The sequence below is a fragment of the Schistocerca americana genome, chromosome 3 (genome assembly GCF_021461395.2).
Source record: "Schistocerca americana isolate TAMUIC-IGC-003095 chromosome 3, iqSchAmer2.1, whole genome shotgun sequence".
NCBI classification, from domain to species: Eukaryota; Metazoa; Arthropoda; class Insecta; order Orthoptera; family Acrididae; genus Schistocerca; species Schistocerca americana.
Genome location: NC_060121.1, coordinates 243,436,093 through 243,451,380, shown reverse-complemented (window position 1 = coordinate 243,451,380; position 15,288 = coordinate 243,436,093). Strand labels below are relative to the sequence as shown.

The 15,288-nt window shown below is 42.1% G+C and overlaps 1 protein-coding gene across 1 annotated transcript in view; it reads right to left on the bottom strand.

Annotated features, from left to right (window-relative positions):
• LOC124605683 overlaps window positions 1–15,288 on the bottom strand; it is a 121,482-nt gene that overhangs the window by 31,787 nt on the left and 74,407 nt on the right. Inside the window, exon 3 of the mRNA XM_047137539.1 lies at window positions 10,304–10,515. Within this exon, the coding sequence (XP_046993495.1) occupies window positions 10,304–10,515 (212 nt within the window). The remainder of the gene's footprint in view (window positions 1–10,303; window positions 10,516–15,288) is intronic.

The window sequence follows — 15,288 nt, the reverse complement described above, 5'->3', positions numbered from 1 at the left end:
CAAAGGAACTGAACTGATCTATGCGGCTGTGCAACCTTTATTTTTAATATGTGATCACACAAAAAAGACAGAGTCGCCGCAGAAGTTAAGAATGTAATTGTGGAAGTAACAATGGTGTAGAGATAATAGTAGACGCGCTAAATTTTGCCTGATGGTCCCTTGGTTTGGGTCATCGCACGTCGGACCCATTTGGAGCACTTCGCGTAGATTGTCGGACCGATTCGGAGCACTTCGCGTCGATTGTCTTGTATTCACGATTGTTACTACAGTCCGTGAGACGAGTGATTGGTACTGACAGTTCCGGCTGGCAGACGGCGCTGTTGCCGAACGTGGCTCACAGCACGCGGCGCCCTGTCTGCTACACGCATTCTCTAGCGGCAGAAAGAAAAGCGAGACAAAATACAAGTCGTATTGGTACGCGTGAATTATTTAAAGTTGATGCTTGAAATATATTAACTCGAAAACTGATAAGAGCTATTTAGTACAAGTATCTAAGATGCTGAAACATAATAAAGTTATTTGTTAAACTTCACAGCTGAAATGAAAACTATTTTCGCAAGTTGTTGAACATTAGCAGTTTTGGTTTCCATTGTTAAGTATTATCATTATTAATTTGTTCTACTACAAGCTACAGAATAATTGGTCAGTGTATTAAGAGTCATAATCTGAAGAAAGTACTCACAATATGATGATCTGGTTGTAGATCGATAGCAAACTCCCTCCTTACATTCCTGAATACGTTGTAGTTACTGTAATGGAAAAACACCACTCACATCACTGTCAGAATCTGATTTGACATTGTCTTCCTCAGCACTACTCGAACTATCACTGCTCTCTGCCAGATGTATAATTAAATTTTCGATGCATTCTTCCACAACCCCATCGGTTTTGGCCGCCTCTCTGATGGCACTTGCAGTGCTGTTTACAATTTTAGCCCACGTCTCGCTTGTCACTTTATTGATAGCTGCTGGAAGGAGAGTTTCCACTTCAGAGATCGTGAATTTTTTATTGTTTGCAGCAATGTAATTTTTTATCTGCGCCCACACTCCTTCAATTGCATTGAAGTGACAGTGGTATGGAGGAAGCCGAACGATTTCATGCCCGTGCCTTTTAGCAGTCTCGTCAATTACATATGTTGGAAATTGGGGTTTCTTTTGTGCCACAATTTCGAGCAGTTCCGCCTTCCTTAAATCTTCTCTGAAATCTACTTTTCGCCGTTTCAACCACTGAATGATATCGTCTTTTTTTGTTACCAAGGTTGGTGCCTTATCGTGAACAACGGAATGATAAGGCGCATTGTCCATAACAATCACCGATGGACTTGTCAGATTCGTCATAAGCGATGTCTCGAACCATTCTTGAAATACTACACTGTTCATTTCTTCATGGTAATCTCCCGTCATTTTCAAGCAGTTTGGCACAAAACCTTTCGATGTTCCTGCATGTAAGACAATAATACGCCCTCCTTTGCCAACAGGCACTGCCATTGTCCCCTCGGGCGTTCCATCATTCCAACCTCTACGTAAAGACTGGCTGGCATTGACCCAAGTTTCATCTAACCACACTATACTTTCGAATTCCACACCCATGATCCTGCGCAGAAATCTGGACCGCCATGCAACTACATCTGTCCTTTCCATTAATATTTTGCGTCCGTTAAACAGTGAATAGCTGAAGCCTATGTCTTTCAACACTGTACGCAATGAAAATTTGCTCCCTTTCAAAAGATCGTCTTTCTGAAGCGACACCTGTAATTTAGATAGAGTGGGATGTTCCCTTCTCTTATAATAGCTGTATATATGACGACGAATAGCGTCTTTCTGAAAATCGTCCAAAGCTGTCACCTGCTTATTTCTCGGTCGCTTCTTTCCTGGTGTGTGCAGCTTTGTTGTGCCACTCTCGTCACAATCTACACTATACTGTTCTTTCCCTATCTTTACAACAGTGTTCTTACTTATTTTCAATGCTGCTGCAGTTCTCTTCACAACCTGAACAACTGGAATTAAGGGCCCACCTTTGTCCTTTTCTTTCTCAAAGTAATCCCTCACAGAGCACACGAATTCACGGGCCTGGGTGTGTAGCACACTTTTCTTCCTCCGTTTCACTTCTTGTGTTGGGCTGGTACTACCCGCCGCACTAGACATTGTTTACAACGAAACATAAACAAAGAAATACTAAAAACAACAAAAACGAAATAAACTGCGAATTCAACTTCAAACGACGAACGACCGCACCGCCTGCACGCGAGACACAGGTAAGTTTCATAAGCGCGCGCGACCGGGTTTCGGAGCGGCAACGTGGCCCTTGCTACCCGCTCAGGCCGTCATTGGCTGTCTGCCTGCGGTCGCTAGGCAACGGAAAGACGCTACCGAGCTGACAATACCAAAGACTCGTCTCCCAGACTATAGCGTCATAGTATCCTCAACAGTGGCAATTTTTCTTCTAATCACTATGTTGTATTACAACAACTTTAATTTACGCTTTTTGCTACAAATAGGTACCGCATTTGAAAAAGATTGTCTCGTAATTCGGATACCAGGATCTATGTTACTTCTGTGCGCAGTTTGTAGCTTACGAGATAGCAGCTCATCGGCACGAGGAGCGCTACGCAACAAACACGTCAGTATTTCCGCTGTCACGGACCCTCTCCAGAAATTGAGTGAGATGAAAAGTCTAATGATCGACGTAAACGTATAAGCAGAACTCCTTGCCGTGTATATTGAAACATAATTAAATATTTTCATGACGATTATTTGACAGTTAAGACTCGAACAGCGCTTGATATAGTATTGAGAATATGGGAAGGGCATCCAATTCCTTCTATATTTTTTCTTACTTCTCCTTTAATTTTGTAAAACACATTCCGCTGGCCGCGTCGATGAAGTCCTCCGAAGTTGGTACTGCTTTTGTCTTCACAAAAAGCGATTAATTTATCTAATGGAATTTGAAGTTGTCTTAAAGAATCCAGACAAAACTTTTCAATTGTCTCCGATGTTTCGTAGTTCAGCAAATCAAACTTCGACAGCTATCTGTTGGATTCCGTCACTTTCAGTAAAGTATTGAATAGCTAAAGGAAACATCATCTCATTCTTATGGTTCGATGCGTCGGTTCCTATGCCGTAAAATGTCACTTCTTGCAATTGTTTTATGCATTCGAACACGGAGTGTGGTGCGATATTTCCACAATCGCTGTAGCTTTGGTCCTGGTTGCAGACTGCTTTGCGGCGACTTTGGAGTCAGGATGCAATGCGGTATTCAGTTTTACGGTGATTGACAACTTTATAAGCTGTTGATAGTTTTGCAACAGCAACGAGCAATTCTTCCTGGTTATCTTCTTTAATAACGAATGTAGCAATAGGCTTTGATGTCGACACTACCGCGAATCTATTTGTACGATTCTTCGTAGAAATGTGTTGCCTCACATCTGCCTCAACTCCGTGAGTTATTGAGATGAAACATGTACAAATCTCACACAACGCTTCCTGATCCGTACGTCGGGCCTTGACATAAGACCACTCTTTTGTGCAATCATCCGAAACGTGACAGTTTCCCTTTCCATTCTTAGAAATTTTTGTAAGCTATAACAAGATAAGTTAGTAAACTAGAATAAGATAAGTAAACAATCGACAATAACACTCTAATCATCGAAGTAGACGTCAATATTCACTTCACGCCCTATACACCTGATGGAAACACTTCAGACATTACTGACTTGCCCTCGTTGTTTTTATTAGGTTTAGAAAGAACCGTCTTATCGCATCGCTAATCAAATGGGAAATGCCCGATTCTTGCGGGTGGCGCAACTTAAATACGAGGGTAATCCCAGAAGTATGGTTCAAAAAAATGGCTCTGAGCACTATGGGACTCAACTGCTGAGGTCATTAGTCCCCTAGAACTTAGAACTAGTTAAACCTAACTAACCTAAGGACATCACAAACATCCATGCCCGAGGCAGGATTCGAACCTGCGACCGTAGCGGTCTTGCGGTTCCAGACTGCAGCGCCTTTAACCGCACGGCCACTTCGGCCGGCCAGAAGTATGGTCTCCTATTTTTTTACAAGTACATGGATCTGTTTACTTCTACAATGGTTTACATCAGTTCACAGCTTGAACATTTAGCTATTTTTCGACATAATCACCATTTCTTTCGATAAATTTTTGTAGACGCTGTGGCAGTTTTTGTATGCCCATGTCATACCAGCTCGCCGCCATGCTGTTCAGAAAGTTATGAACCTCTTCTTTTACCTCGTCGTCACAGCTGAATCGCTTTCCGGCCAAATGTTGTTTTAACCTAGGGAACACGTGATAGCCACTAGGCGCCAAGTCAGGACTGTAGGGTGTGTGTGTGACTATGTTCCACTGAAACTGTTGCAGGAGAGCAACGGTTTGCCGAGCGATGTGTGGGAGAGCGTTGTCATGGAGAATGTGTACGCCCTTGCTCAACATTCCTCTTCTCCGGTTCTGAATTGCCCGTTTTGAGTTTTTTCAGAGTCTCACAGTACCTGTCAGCGTTAATTGTGGTCCCAGCAATTCAGCTCCGACGACGAGGTGAAAGAAGAGGTTCATAACTTTCTGAACAGCATGGCAGCGAGCTGGTATGACATGGGCATACAAAAACTGCCACAGCGTGTACAAAAATGCATCGACAGAAATGGTGATTATGTCGAAAAATAGCTAAATGTTCAAGCCGTAAGCTGATGTAAACCACTGTAGAAATAAACAGGTCTATGTACTTATAAAAAAAGTAGGCGACATTACTTTTGGGACTACCCTCGTAGTTCCAGCCCCTCACTACTGGAGAAGTCTGGTATTTTCTCGAATGACGGCGCTAGATATAGATCGTGCTTGCATCGTCGATAACAAATACGCAATATGCAACGCTATCTGTGAGACATAAACATTTACATGTTGCGCGAACAGATGTCGTTACTTCAGTATCTGAGCCAAGCTGATAACAGTATTTTGCCAAATCTGGACAAAACTGGGTCTTGTCTGAAGGCTGGGACAAAAAGGTCCATAATGGTAAGGCTCCCGACATAATGCAATGGATGGCAACACCATTGTCGGTATAAAAGGAATCGGGGAGCGTTTTGCCGACAGTAACATAGCAATTACAGCAGAACGGGTCGGTCATGAGAGCTCGCTGACTTCTAACGTGGACTAGCTCTTGGACGTCACTTGAGTAACAAATAAATCTATCAGGTTTATTTCAACCCTGCTCCAGCCGGCTGTTGGCGATGTGATTGAGAAGTGGAAACGGAAAGCTAAATAGCTACATCAAGACCAAGGAGACCTAAAGTACTTAGAGACGCAGACCAAAGTGCACTGCGCAGGGTGGTTGTAAAAATCGGATGAAATCTGCAGAACGAGTCACTCGTGAGTTCCACGCTGCTAGCGGATGTCCAGCTAGTACGATGTCTGTGGGCAGGAAACTAAAAATGGGGTACAGTGGTCCTCGTAAACCAAACATTTCTGTAGTCAACGCTAAGCGACAGTTGAGGTGATGTAAAGAACGACGCCAATGGACTGAGTATGACTGGAAACGAATGATTTGGAGGGATGAATGATGCTGTATCCTGTGACACTCCGATGAAAGGTGGATGGGTTGGCGAATGCTTGGGGAACGTTACCTGTCTTCGTGAGTAGTCCAACAGTGAGACACGGAGGAGATGGTGTTACGGTGTGGGAGTATTTTTCGTGGTTAGGGAGTTCGCCTTATTGAGGTTAAGAAAACGCAAAATTTCAGAAGAATATGTACAGCTCTGCCTACTGAGTACAGTAGAGGAACACTTTCGAGACATGCATGCATGTCCGAAGGAACCTGCCATCGCATTTCTGAATAACACGGGCACTGCAGTATCGTCTCCACGATGACTGTGGACTAACTGATTTGAGCACGCCACCTAGCGGTAACGTCAGGAACTGTGTTAGGCGGAAATAAAACTTTAAAATACGCTGCATTCAATGCTCTATCAAACATTTCTGTAAATTATTTACGCTTTCCACAATTAAAGCTTACTTCTGTATAACTAATTTATAAACACACTGTATGGTTTCATCTAGACCGCTTACAGGTACAGCAAGTCACACATTCTGCCACGCGCCTTACAGTAGTCCTTGTTTAGAAAACCGTAGTGAGCTAACTAGGACGGATCAACTGTAAAGTAAGTTGGGAAACACTGACAGATGAACGTACTGTACGACTCCGGCAAGTTCACGCGATTTCATCTTGAGCCAGGACGAACTGTCAATTGTAATCGATAAGTTACTTCCGGCGATGACAGGAAATGACGTCTTAATTAAAGGGTATGAGGAAGGAGGCAAAGATGATTCAAAGTTAATTTCCCGTTGACGTCCGTGCAGACTGAGCAGCATTTCATATGAACGTGAAAGACGGGAGGGGGAGGGGGCAAGGGAGAAGGAAGAGGGGCCTTCAACCGAAGCTTTATGCGAACAATTATCCCAGTATTTTGCCACAAAAAAAATGGCTCCGAGCACTATGGGACTTAACATCTGTAGTCATCAGTCCCCTAGAACTTATAACTACTTAAACGTAACTATCCTAAGGACATCACACACATCCATGCCCGAGGCAGGATTCGAACCTGCGACCGTAGCAGTCGCGCGGTTCTGGACTGCGCGCCTAGAACCGCTAGACCACCGCGGCCGGCTTGCCACAAAAGATCTAGGAAATATATATTTGTGTACTAACAGTCGTTCGGAAATAAGTCAGTAAGTCGATCCATGTTAGTAGAGCGAAGAACATACGATTCATCAGGATGGTGTGTAAATAACTGACAGACGAGTCAGTAGTCCATATCAGTAAAATTACTATCATCACATCTAGAACAATTTTTCAGATCCTTAAATCGAGAAAACGAAATTGGTATTTTAACCTATCTGAACTACTTGAGCCTTGCTGATGACATCGCGCTGCTTGTGATTAGTGCAACCAAACAACAAGAGCGTTTGGAAGCTGAAAAGAGTCAGGAGTCTGTTTCATCAACAGTGGTCTTGTTGGTCTTAGAGGAAATCCCCAGATCCTAAAGGTGGGAAAAGTGAGAAGGAATATGTACTAATAAAACCTCTCCGAATCACTTCTGTGTCTACTTGCGACACCGCTCTGTTGTCTCTAGCGCAAACAAAGTACAACAGCGAAACAGTGCAAATTTATAAGTAAGCCATAAAATGATATTTAAAAAAGTAAAATGACGTATAAGCAGAAAAAATCACAAATGAATAACAAAGTTACAGAATCTATCGTTGTATGTAGGACAGTCGAAAACAAATAGATGGACAACAAAAGAAAAAAACACAAGAGTAAAAGTGACCTGGAATGCCAACTAAATAGAGTTTTCAAAACAAATATTCCAATGTGTCTAAATGGAAAGTTCACGATCAGTGCAGATTTCCAATACTGACATCTCAGTGATGTACTGCACGGACTTTTAATGCGATAACAATTCGAAAACTGAGAGCTGCTGAGCAGTCAGTGGTTGGGTGGTTGGTTGATCTGGGAAGGAGACCAAACAGCGAGGTCATCAGTCCCATCGGATTAGGGAAGGATGGGAAAGGAAGTCGTCCGTGCCCTTTAAAAGGAATCACCCGACATTTGCATGAAGCGATGTAGGAGAATCACGGAAAACCTAAATCACGATGGCCGAATTTAGGTTTGAACCATCGTTCTCCCATGTTACGGCGTAAAGTCGAGCGCCGGCACGCCACTCGGGGAACAATAGAGGAGAGAAGGCTGTGAGAAGGGGTCAGCCAATCGCACGCTGACCAACCTCCAGGACGACAACGCGACAGCAGCGGGCCCTAGGTGAAGAGGACATAAGCGCCATGCCCGACTGTTGGCGGCCAATTTCAAGAGCAGCTTCAAGATTAGCCACTTGGATATCAGCGTCAACGATAGCTACTTCGCCAGCAGTTCAGAACAGACTTTGGTCAGTTAGAGATCAGCAGTCACTGCAAAGACTGATTATGTCGCCCTTTGCTTGAGACACATCTGTGTAATTGACAAAGTTAAGTATTGTAATTATCTTATTGTAATAAAACTCATTAATCCGAGTTGTCTGATTGTTTGTCTAGCGAACCGATTACGCAGGAATGACGAAGAGACTGTCCCGAATGCGAGTCCAGTGTGCTAACCACTGCACCACCTCGCTCTGCTGAGCGAACAATGAAGCGTTAAATGTTGGCACCAAACAGGAGACGAGAAAACAAACAAATGACTCAGAGACAGTTATTAAGGCTTCGATGAAAAAGAAATAGAAGTGTGCTGGCACACGTATCCAGTTGAATACATGGAGGACAGACCAAGAGCGTTTCTTGCTGGATTCCAAGAAATAAGATATTAGACAACGTGCAGAAGAAACTTGGCTGCGTAAGCGTTGAGGACCTATATGCGTAGAAGAGTCTAGAGGGAGCAACAGTGGTTGTATAATCGCTGATAGTAATAAAGCTTGCAATATTTTTATCTGTGTATCCCGAAATATTCAGAGACGTGCAGCTATTCCCAGAACTCCTGTGTGGGCTATCATTTTCGTATGGCACCGAAACTTGGAAGATATTCTAACGCGTTAATGCAAAACCGATTTACGCTGGAAAAAATTAGTTATAATTTTGGTCACTAATTGCAAATCTGGCGCTGTGAAAGCAACAAAGACGTATAGAAATGATATCATATGTAATAGACTAGGAACGTGACGTGGGCAGAAAAGGTCAAACAAGTGAGAAAGGTATAGTGTTGATTTTATTATCAATGGTTAACGCTTGCCAAATGACAGCATGGATGTCATACTGTCATACAAACGGTGTAAAGCGCCAGATTTGTATCTCGTGGCCGAAACTAATTTTTTTACAGCATATATCGGTTCCATATTAACGCATTGGAATATCTACGAGGGTAATCCCAGAAGTATGGTCTCCTACTTTTTATAAGCATATTGACGTGTTTATTTCTACAATGGTTTACATCAGTTTACAGCTTGAACGTTTAACTATTGTTCGACATAATCACCATTTCTGTCGAGGCATTTTTGTAGACGCTGTGGCAGTTTTTGTATGCCCATGTCGTACCAGCTCGCCGCCATGCTGTTCACAAAGTTATGAACCTCTTCTTTCACTTCGTCGTCGGAGCTCAATCGCTTTCCATCCAAATGTTCTTTTAACCTAGGGAACAGGTGACAGTCACTGGGTGTCAAGTCAGGACTATAGGGTGGGTGGGTAATATTCTAACGCTAATGTTCCAGTGAAACTGTTGCAGGAGAGGAACGGTTTGCCGAGCGATGTATGGGCGTGCGTTGTTATGGAGAATGTGTACGCCCTTGCTCAACATTCCTCCTCCGGTTCTGAATTGCCCGTCTGAGTTTTTTGAGTCTCACAGTACCTGTCAGTGTTAATTGTGGTCCCAGCGATACAGCTCCGACGACGAGGTGAAAGAAGAGGTTCATGACTTTCTGAACTGCATGGCGGCGAGCTTGTACGACATGGGCATACAGAAACTGCCACAGCGTTTACAAAAATGCATCGACAGAAATGGTGATTATGTCGAAAAATAGCTAAATGTTCAAGCTGTAAACTGATGTAAACCATTGTAGAAATAAACAGGTCTATGTACTTATAAAAAAAGTAGGAGACCTCACTTTTGGGATTACCTTCGCTACCATACGATACCTGCAGCGCACAATGGATGTCCGTGATTAGCAGCACTTTAATTATAACCACCTGGTGTTTACCAATGAATAGCTTAATTAATGCTTTTCTGCTGGTTTCAACTAACTGTGTTCGAGTTTTAAAGGAAAGTGACGTCACCCGTCTGCGTAGGGACTCGCAGTAACGAACGTTTACTTCAGGCAGTAGCGAGCCAGGGTCCAAATTGGAGCTTCACAGAAGCTATAATCCCATTTGCAGATGTTCCTGAAAGATGGGGACGAAGCTTTGAAATGCTGCTACAAATTAATTTGGGTGCGGCATAAAAAATGTTCAAATGTGTTTGAATTCCTAAAGGACCAAACTGCTGAGATCATCGGTCCCTAGACTTACACACTACTTATACTAAATTAAGCTAAGAACTACACACACACACACACACACACACCAATGCAAGACGGAGGACTCGAACCTCCAGCGGGAGGGGCCGCGCAATCGGTGACATGGCGCCTCTAACCGAGCGTCCACTCCGAGCGGCTCGAGCACGGCGTAATAGCCCGTGTTATTTTAATAGATGTAATCTACAGTATGTGCATAGCGATTTCTCATTGTATTTATATCGGGAACCAGTGTTGCGTGAGCGACGTACCCGAGCAGCTGGTGGTGCGAGTAGAAGGTGCTGGCCTTGTCGGCGTCGTGGCACGCCTCTATGACGGGCAGCCATTGGCGGGAGACGTTGAAGCCCAGCTCGAAGACGCGCAGCTTGCCCGACGGACCGCACCGCCGCGCCGTCTTGTGGGCCTCGGCCAATGGGCGGTTCTCGCACCACAGGTTACCAGCCGTAACGCGGCCGCCGGGCGCCTGCAAAGTGTCAGTCATCTTCACAGCTCCTCTGTGCGCACTACGCGGATGGGAAAATGCAAATGCAGCACGAAGTGTACCTGCAAAGTTTGGAGTGTGCATGGAGAGCAAGTGTTAGGCAGTATGACATGTAAGGGGTCTGCCACGTGAACACAAATGTAAGAACCTTCAACATCGCAGCGCGTCAGCATTCGTTGGTTAACATATTAAAAAACTAAAAAGCCGCCTCGATTGCGAAAAAAGCTCCTAGAGTTAAGTGTTAACCCAGGTTTCGGCGTAGATAACTACACCTTCTGCATACTTTATGGCGGGTCATGGCCCATCGAACATAGGCCGGTGTGAGGTGGAGCGTACACCACTAAGTGAAGTAGTGGTTTTGACTTTGTACATATGTACTGTTTGGGTTTTCCTTTTCTTTTTCGTTTAAAAATGTATAGCTATGTTGTTCTTTTAACCATTGAGAAAGGTCTTCTTACGCACTTGTGGGTTTTATTGTTGTTCTGAAGAAGGTGTAGTTATCTACGCCGAAACCTGGGTTAACACTTAACTCTAGGTGCTTTTTTCGCAATCGAGGCGGCTTTTTAGTTTTTTAATACAGATGTAAGACTTTGACAGTTTGTTTAAACACTGGAGCTCAAAAAAATAAGAGCTGTATGTCCATGTAGTGCTTACCATCTTTTAACACTGCAAGTAGGCTGTTACGGTTTTTAGGTTGGTAACGCCACGTAGTGCTCTGTATGAAAATCGCTGACTGCGCTGTGTGCAGTCTGTGGCTGGTTGGACTCATTGTTGGAATATTCGCTTGTGTAGTGTTGGGCAGTTGTATGTGAACAGCGCGTAGCGTTGCGCAGTTGGACGCGTGAGCCGCCAGCAGTGGTGGATGTGGGGGGAGAGATGCCAGAGTTTTGAGCGGACGATCTGGACGTGTGTCCGTCAGGAAAAGGAAATTTGTTTAATTGGATGTCACTAAATTATATATATATATATATATATATATATATATATATATATATATATATATATATATATATATATATATATATGAACGCTATTAAGGTAAATACATTGTTTGTTCTCTATCAAAATTCACTTGCTAACTATGCCTATCAGACCTCAAATCGATTCGCGTCTTGCGTCGGCGACGTACATCAGAAGAAGACGACAAAAGGGTACAAAACAAAAGAAAAGAATGACATAGATTAACAAAGAATGTGAGATAAATATTGTCTCTGTTTTGCATAATTATCATCTTTTTAAGAAATAATTACAAAATTGAATGAATATTATTGAGTTACGTAATTTTCCACATATTCTACTCGTCACATTATAAGTAAATATATATATATATATATCGTGGATGTTATAGTCCGCCAGGTCGCCCATCCAGCGCTGCCTTGGTCGTCCAATGGTGCGTTTGGCGTTTGGTTTCCCTGCTAGTGCCATCTTCGCCTGTCTTCCATCTGGCGTATGGGCTACATGGCCCACCCATTGTATTCTTTTGCTCTTTATCTTCTATAGGATAGTTGGCTGTCGCATCAGAAGGTAGATTTCCTCATTTTTCCTCCTTCTCCAATCTCCGTTATCTAAAACTGGTCCCCATATCTTCCTCATTACTCTTCTTTCAAATATTAATAGTTCTTCCTTTCTCGATTAGTCATGCTCCATGTTTCTGAACTGTACATTACTGCTGGGCATATCACTGTGTCGTAGATTTTCATCTTAGTGTTCACTGAGATCGATTTAGAGCCAAGCGTTTCTCTGAGGGAATGCATGCATTTCGTTCCCACTGCTATTCTATCCTTGATGTCCATTTTTATGTTGTTAGTAGGCTGTTTAGGGTTTTCTGTTGGTAACGCCACGTAGCGCTCTGTATGAAAATCACTGACCGTGCTGTGTGAAGTCTGTGGCTGGTTGGCATTGTTGGAATAGTCGCTATTGTCGTGTTGGGCAGTTGGATGTGAACAGCGCGTAGCGTTGCGCAGTTGGAGGTGAGCCGCCAGCAGTGGTGGATGTGGGGAGAGAGATGGCGGAGTTTTGAGAGCGGACGATCTGGACGTGTGTCCATCAGAGACAATAAATTTGTAAGACTGGATGTCATGAACTGATATATATATTATGACTTTTGAACACTATTAAGGTAAATACATTGTTTGTTCTCTATCAAAATCTTTCATTTGCTAACTATACCTATCAGTTGTTAGTGCCTTCAGTACTTACAATCTTTTATTTAGCTGGCAGTATTGGCGCTCGCTGTATTGCAGTAGTTCGAGTAACGAAGATTTTTGTGAGGTGATTCATGAAAGGGATAGGTTATTGTTAGTCAGCCCATTCTTCTGTAAGGATTATTGAAAGTCTGATTGCGTTTCGCTAAAAATATTGTTTGTCAGTTTAGTGATGATCAGAATAAGTAAAGAGAGAAATGTCTGAGTACGTTCAGTTTTGCTCGGCTGTTTGAAAATCAAATAACGTAAGAGGCTTCCAGTACAGTCATGCTTAAACTTTCTAAGGGGACGTTTCAACACATCCTTTGAAAAAATGTTGATGTACGAACCATGGCTTTTTATCACACGCTCTTTTCTGAATTGCATTTTGTGACTCTAGTGAAATAAAGCATATTACTTTTATATTTACAGCATAGAACACATATCACAAAATGAAAACAAAGCGAAATTATATTTTTTGCTTGGAGTTCTTTACACAAGTATTTTTAATACAGATCTTTAAAAAGGATGTTGCTGTCATAAATAATATTTCAAAAACATTTCAATTAGGCTTATCAAGAATTTTAGTAATTAGTAAATTTAGTTTTTGTTTAAAAAATCCTCAATTTTCGAACTTAGGTCATAAGAATTGACAAGTTTTTATTTAAGTATGTTTTAAGACATTATATGAAATTGCAACACTCTTAACAGTTTTTAACTGACGTGTACCAGATCACTAAAAAAGTGAACTTTTGAGAAATTCAAGTAAAAGTTAAAACTTTTTTCTGTCTAACCGACTTAACATTAATAAATCCAACGTCCATGTTGATCTCGATGTTGATGTTGTTCTGCTTCTCTTTTCTTTTTCAGAATTCTGCTTTTCGTTCATGTTTCTTTGGGGGCTTCAACTTTGATTTCTCTGTTTCAAAGGATCTCCTACGGCCATTGGCAAATAATGATCTTTGCATGTTTGACGAGTACCTTTTTCAAACGTATTCAATGCAGCCGTGGTCAAAATACAATTCAATGTGTTGTCATTGCAGTTGTGATATGCTCTTTAACGCTGTTGAGTCCTATTGTGTCGTTTCGTGCTCTTTCCTATAGTAATTTAGTGCTGAAAAAACATGAATCGGATTAAATAGTATTATGTAAAACGCAGCCGATGGTTCAAAAGGTACTATGTCAAGTAGTATTTCCCAGCCTGCGTTACTGGTCTGCTCGTTTGTTGGCTGTTCCATTATTTTGATCTTGCAGCTCAGAATGTGGTGTTGATTATGACTGTGCTCACTCGATCACCACTGGTTGGGGGGGGGGGGGGGTGATATTTACCCGTGACCAATCAAAAGGATAGAATGAGAATCACAGCTGCGAAAACTAAATGACAGCGTGAGAAGGAAGCTCAGTAAGAAATAACACCTGATGTGCTTTACGAATTACGATGTTTAGTGAAATGTCGGTGCATTGATGTGTTATTCGTGTGGGAAAGATTGCATAAATTTAGGTTTTAATATTCTGATTGAGCTTTACTATCTGTAGTTATGATATGAGGAGGTGTATTTTTCTTTAGGTAGAGTCCAGATTTGAGTTAAATTAAGCCCCCTTGTACTCACAAAGAAGGCAGATTCAAGTGTGAACCATCCCAGTATTCCACCTGGCGAAAGCAAAAAATAAAGTTTACAGTGTACCGAAGAAAGTGGAACAAGATTTCAAAATTTTAAACATGGCTGTAGCAGCAACTGTTGAAAATCTTCACGGTAAATGATAACAACCAAACAGTTGCAGGATAAAGATTTATTAAATCCTTGACCACAGTTTCAGCATATCTAAATATACCTTCATCAGAAGCAAAAATACACCTGAACAGGAAGATACCTTCACTAGGAAAAAACTTTTCACCATAACTGAGATAGAAGAAAAAAAATCACCACTTATAATTTTAAGTAACCATGAAAATTACCAAAGTATTACAAGCACAAAAACTTTTGGTCACTTATTAAAATCACATCCTGCAGTGGAGATACATAAAACAATCGTGCCAAAAGGCGTCGTCAGTAGTTAAAATTAAAATATCACCTCCATCTGTATAGCATAATTATGAAGAGGTGGTCGATGCGAACACGGCATATTATAAGTACTTAGGCTGTGAACTAGCGTGAAGAGGGTGTGGAAGCATTAGGGCAGACAGTTTTATCGAGAGAGGGCACTTGTGGTATGCGCGAGACACTCGCGCACATTAAAACCCAGCGATACATGCTCAAGCGCATCAAAATTTTAAAGGTTGTGCTAGTTCAAATCCTCTGTCTTAATAAATAAAACATATCAAAACCATTTAAAACACCTACATACAATAGAAAATATGAACACCAATTTGCCTGTGTCCTAGTTTCAAGTAGGTGAAGCTTGCCCTAAGGAACACATCTAACAAGAGAGGGCACTAGCGTTATGCGCGAGAATCTCGCGCAAATTAAGGACTAGGATACATACTAGCGAAAACGAACAAAATGTTATAGTAAATCGAAACCATCTGTCGTCATGAATAAAAAACGTAACAGAATCATTTAAACCATTCATA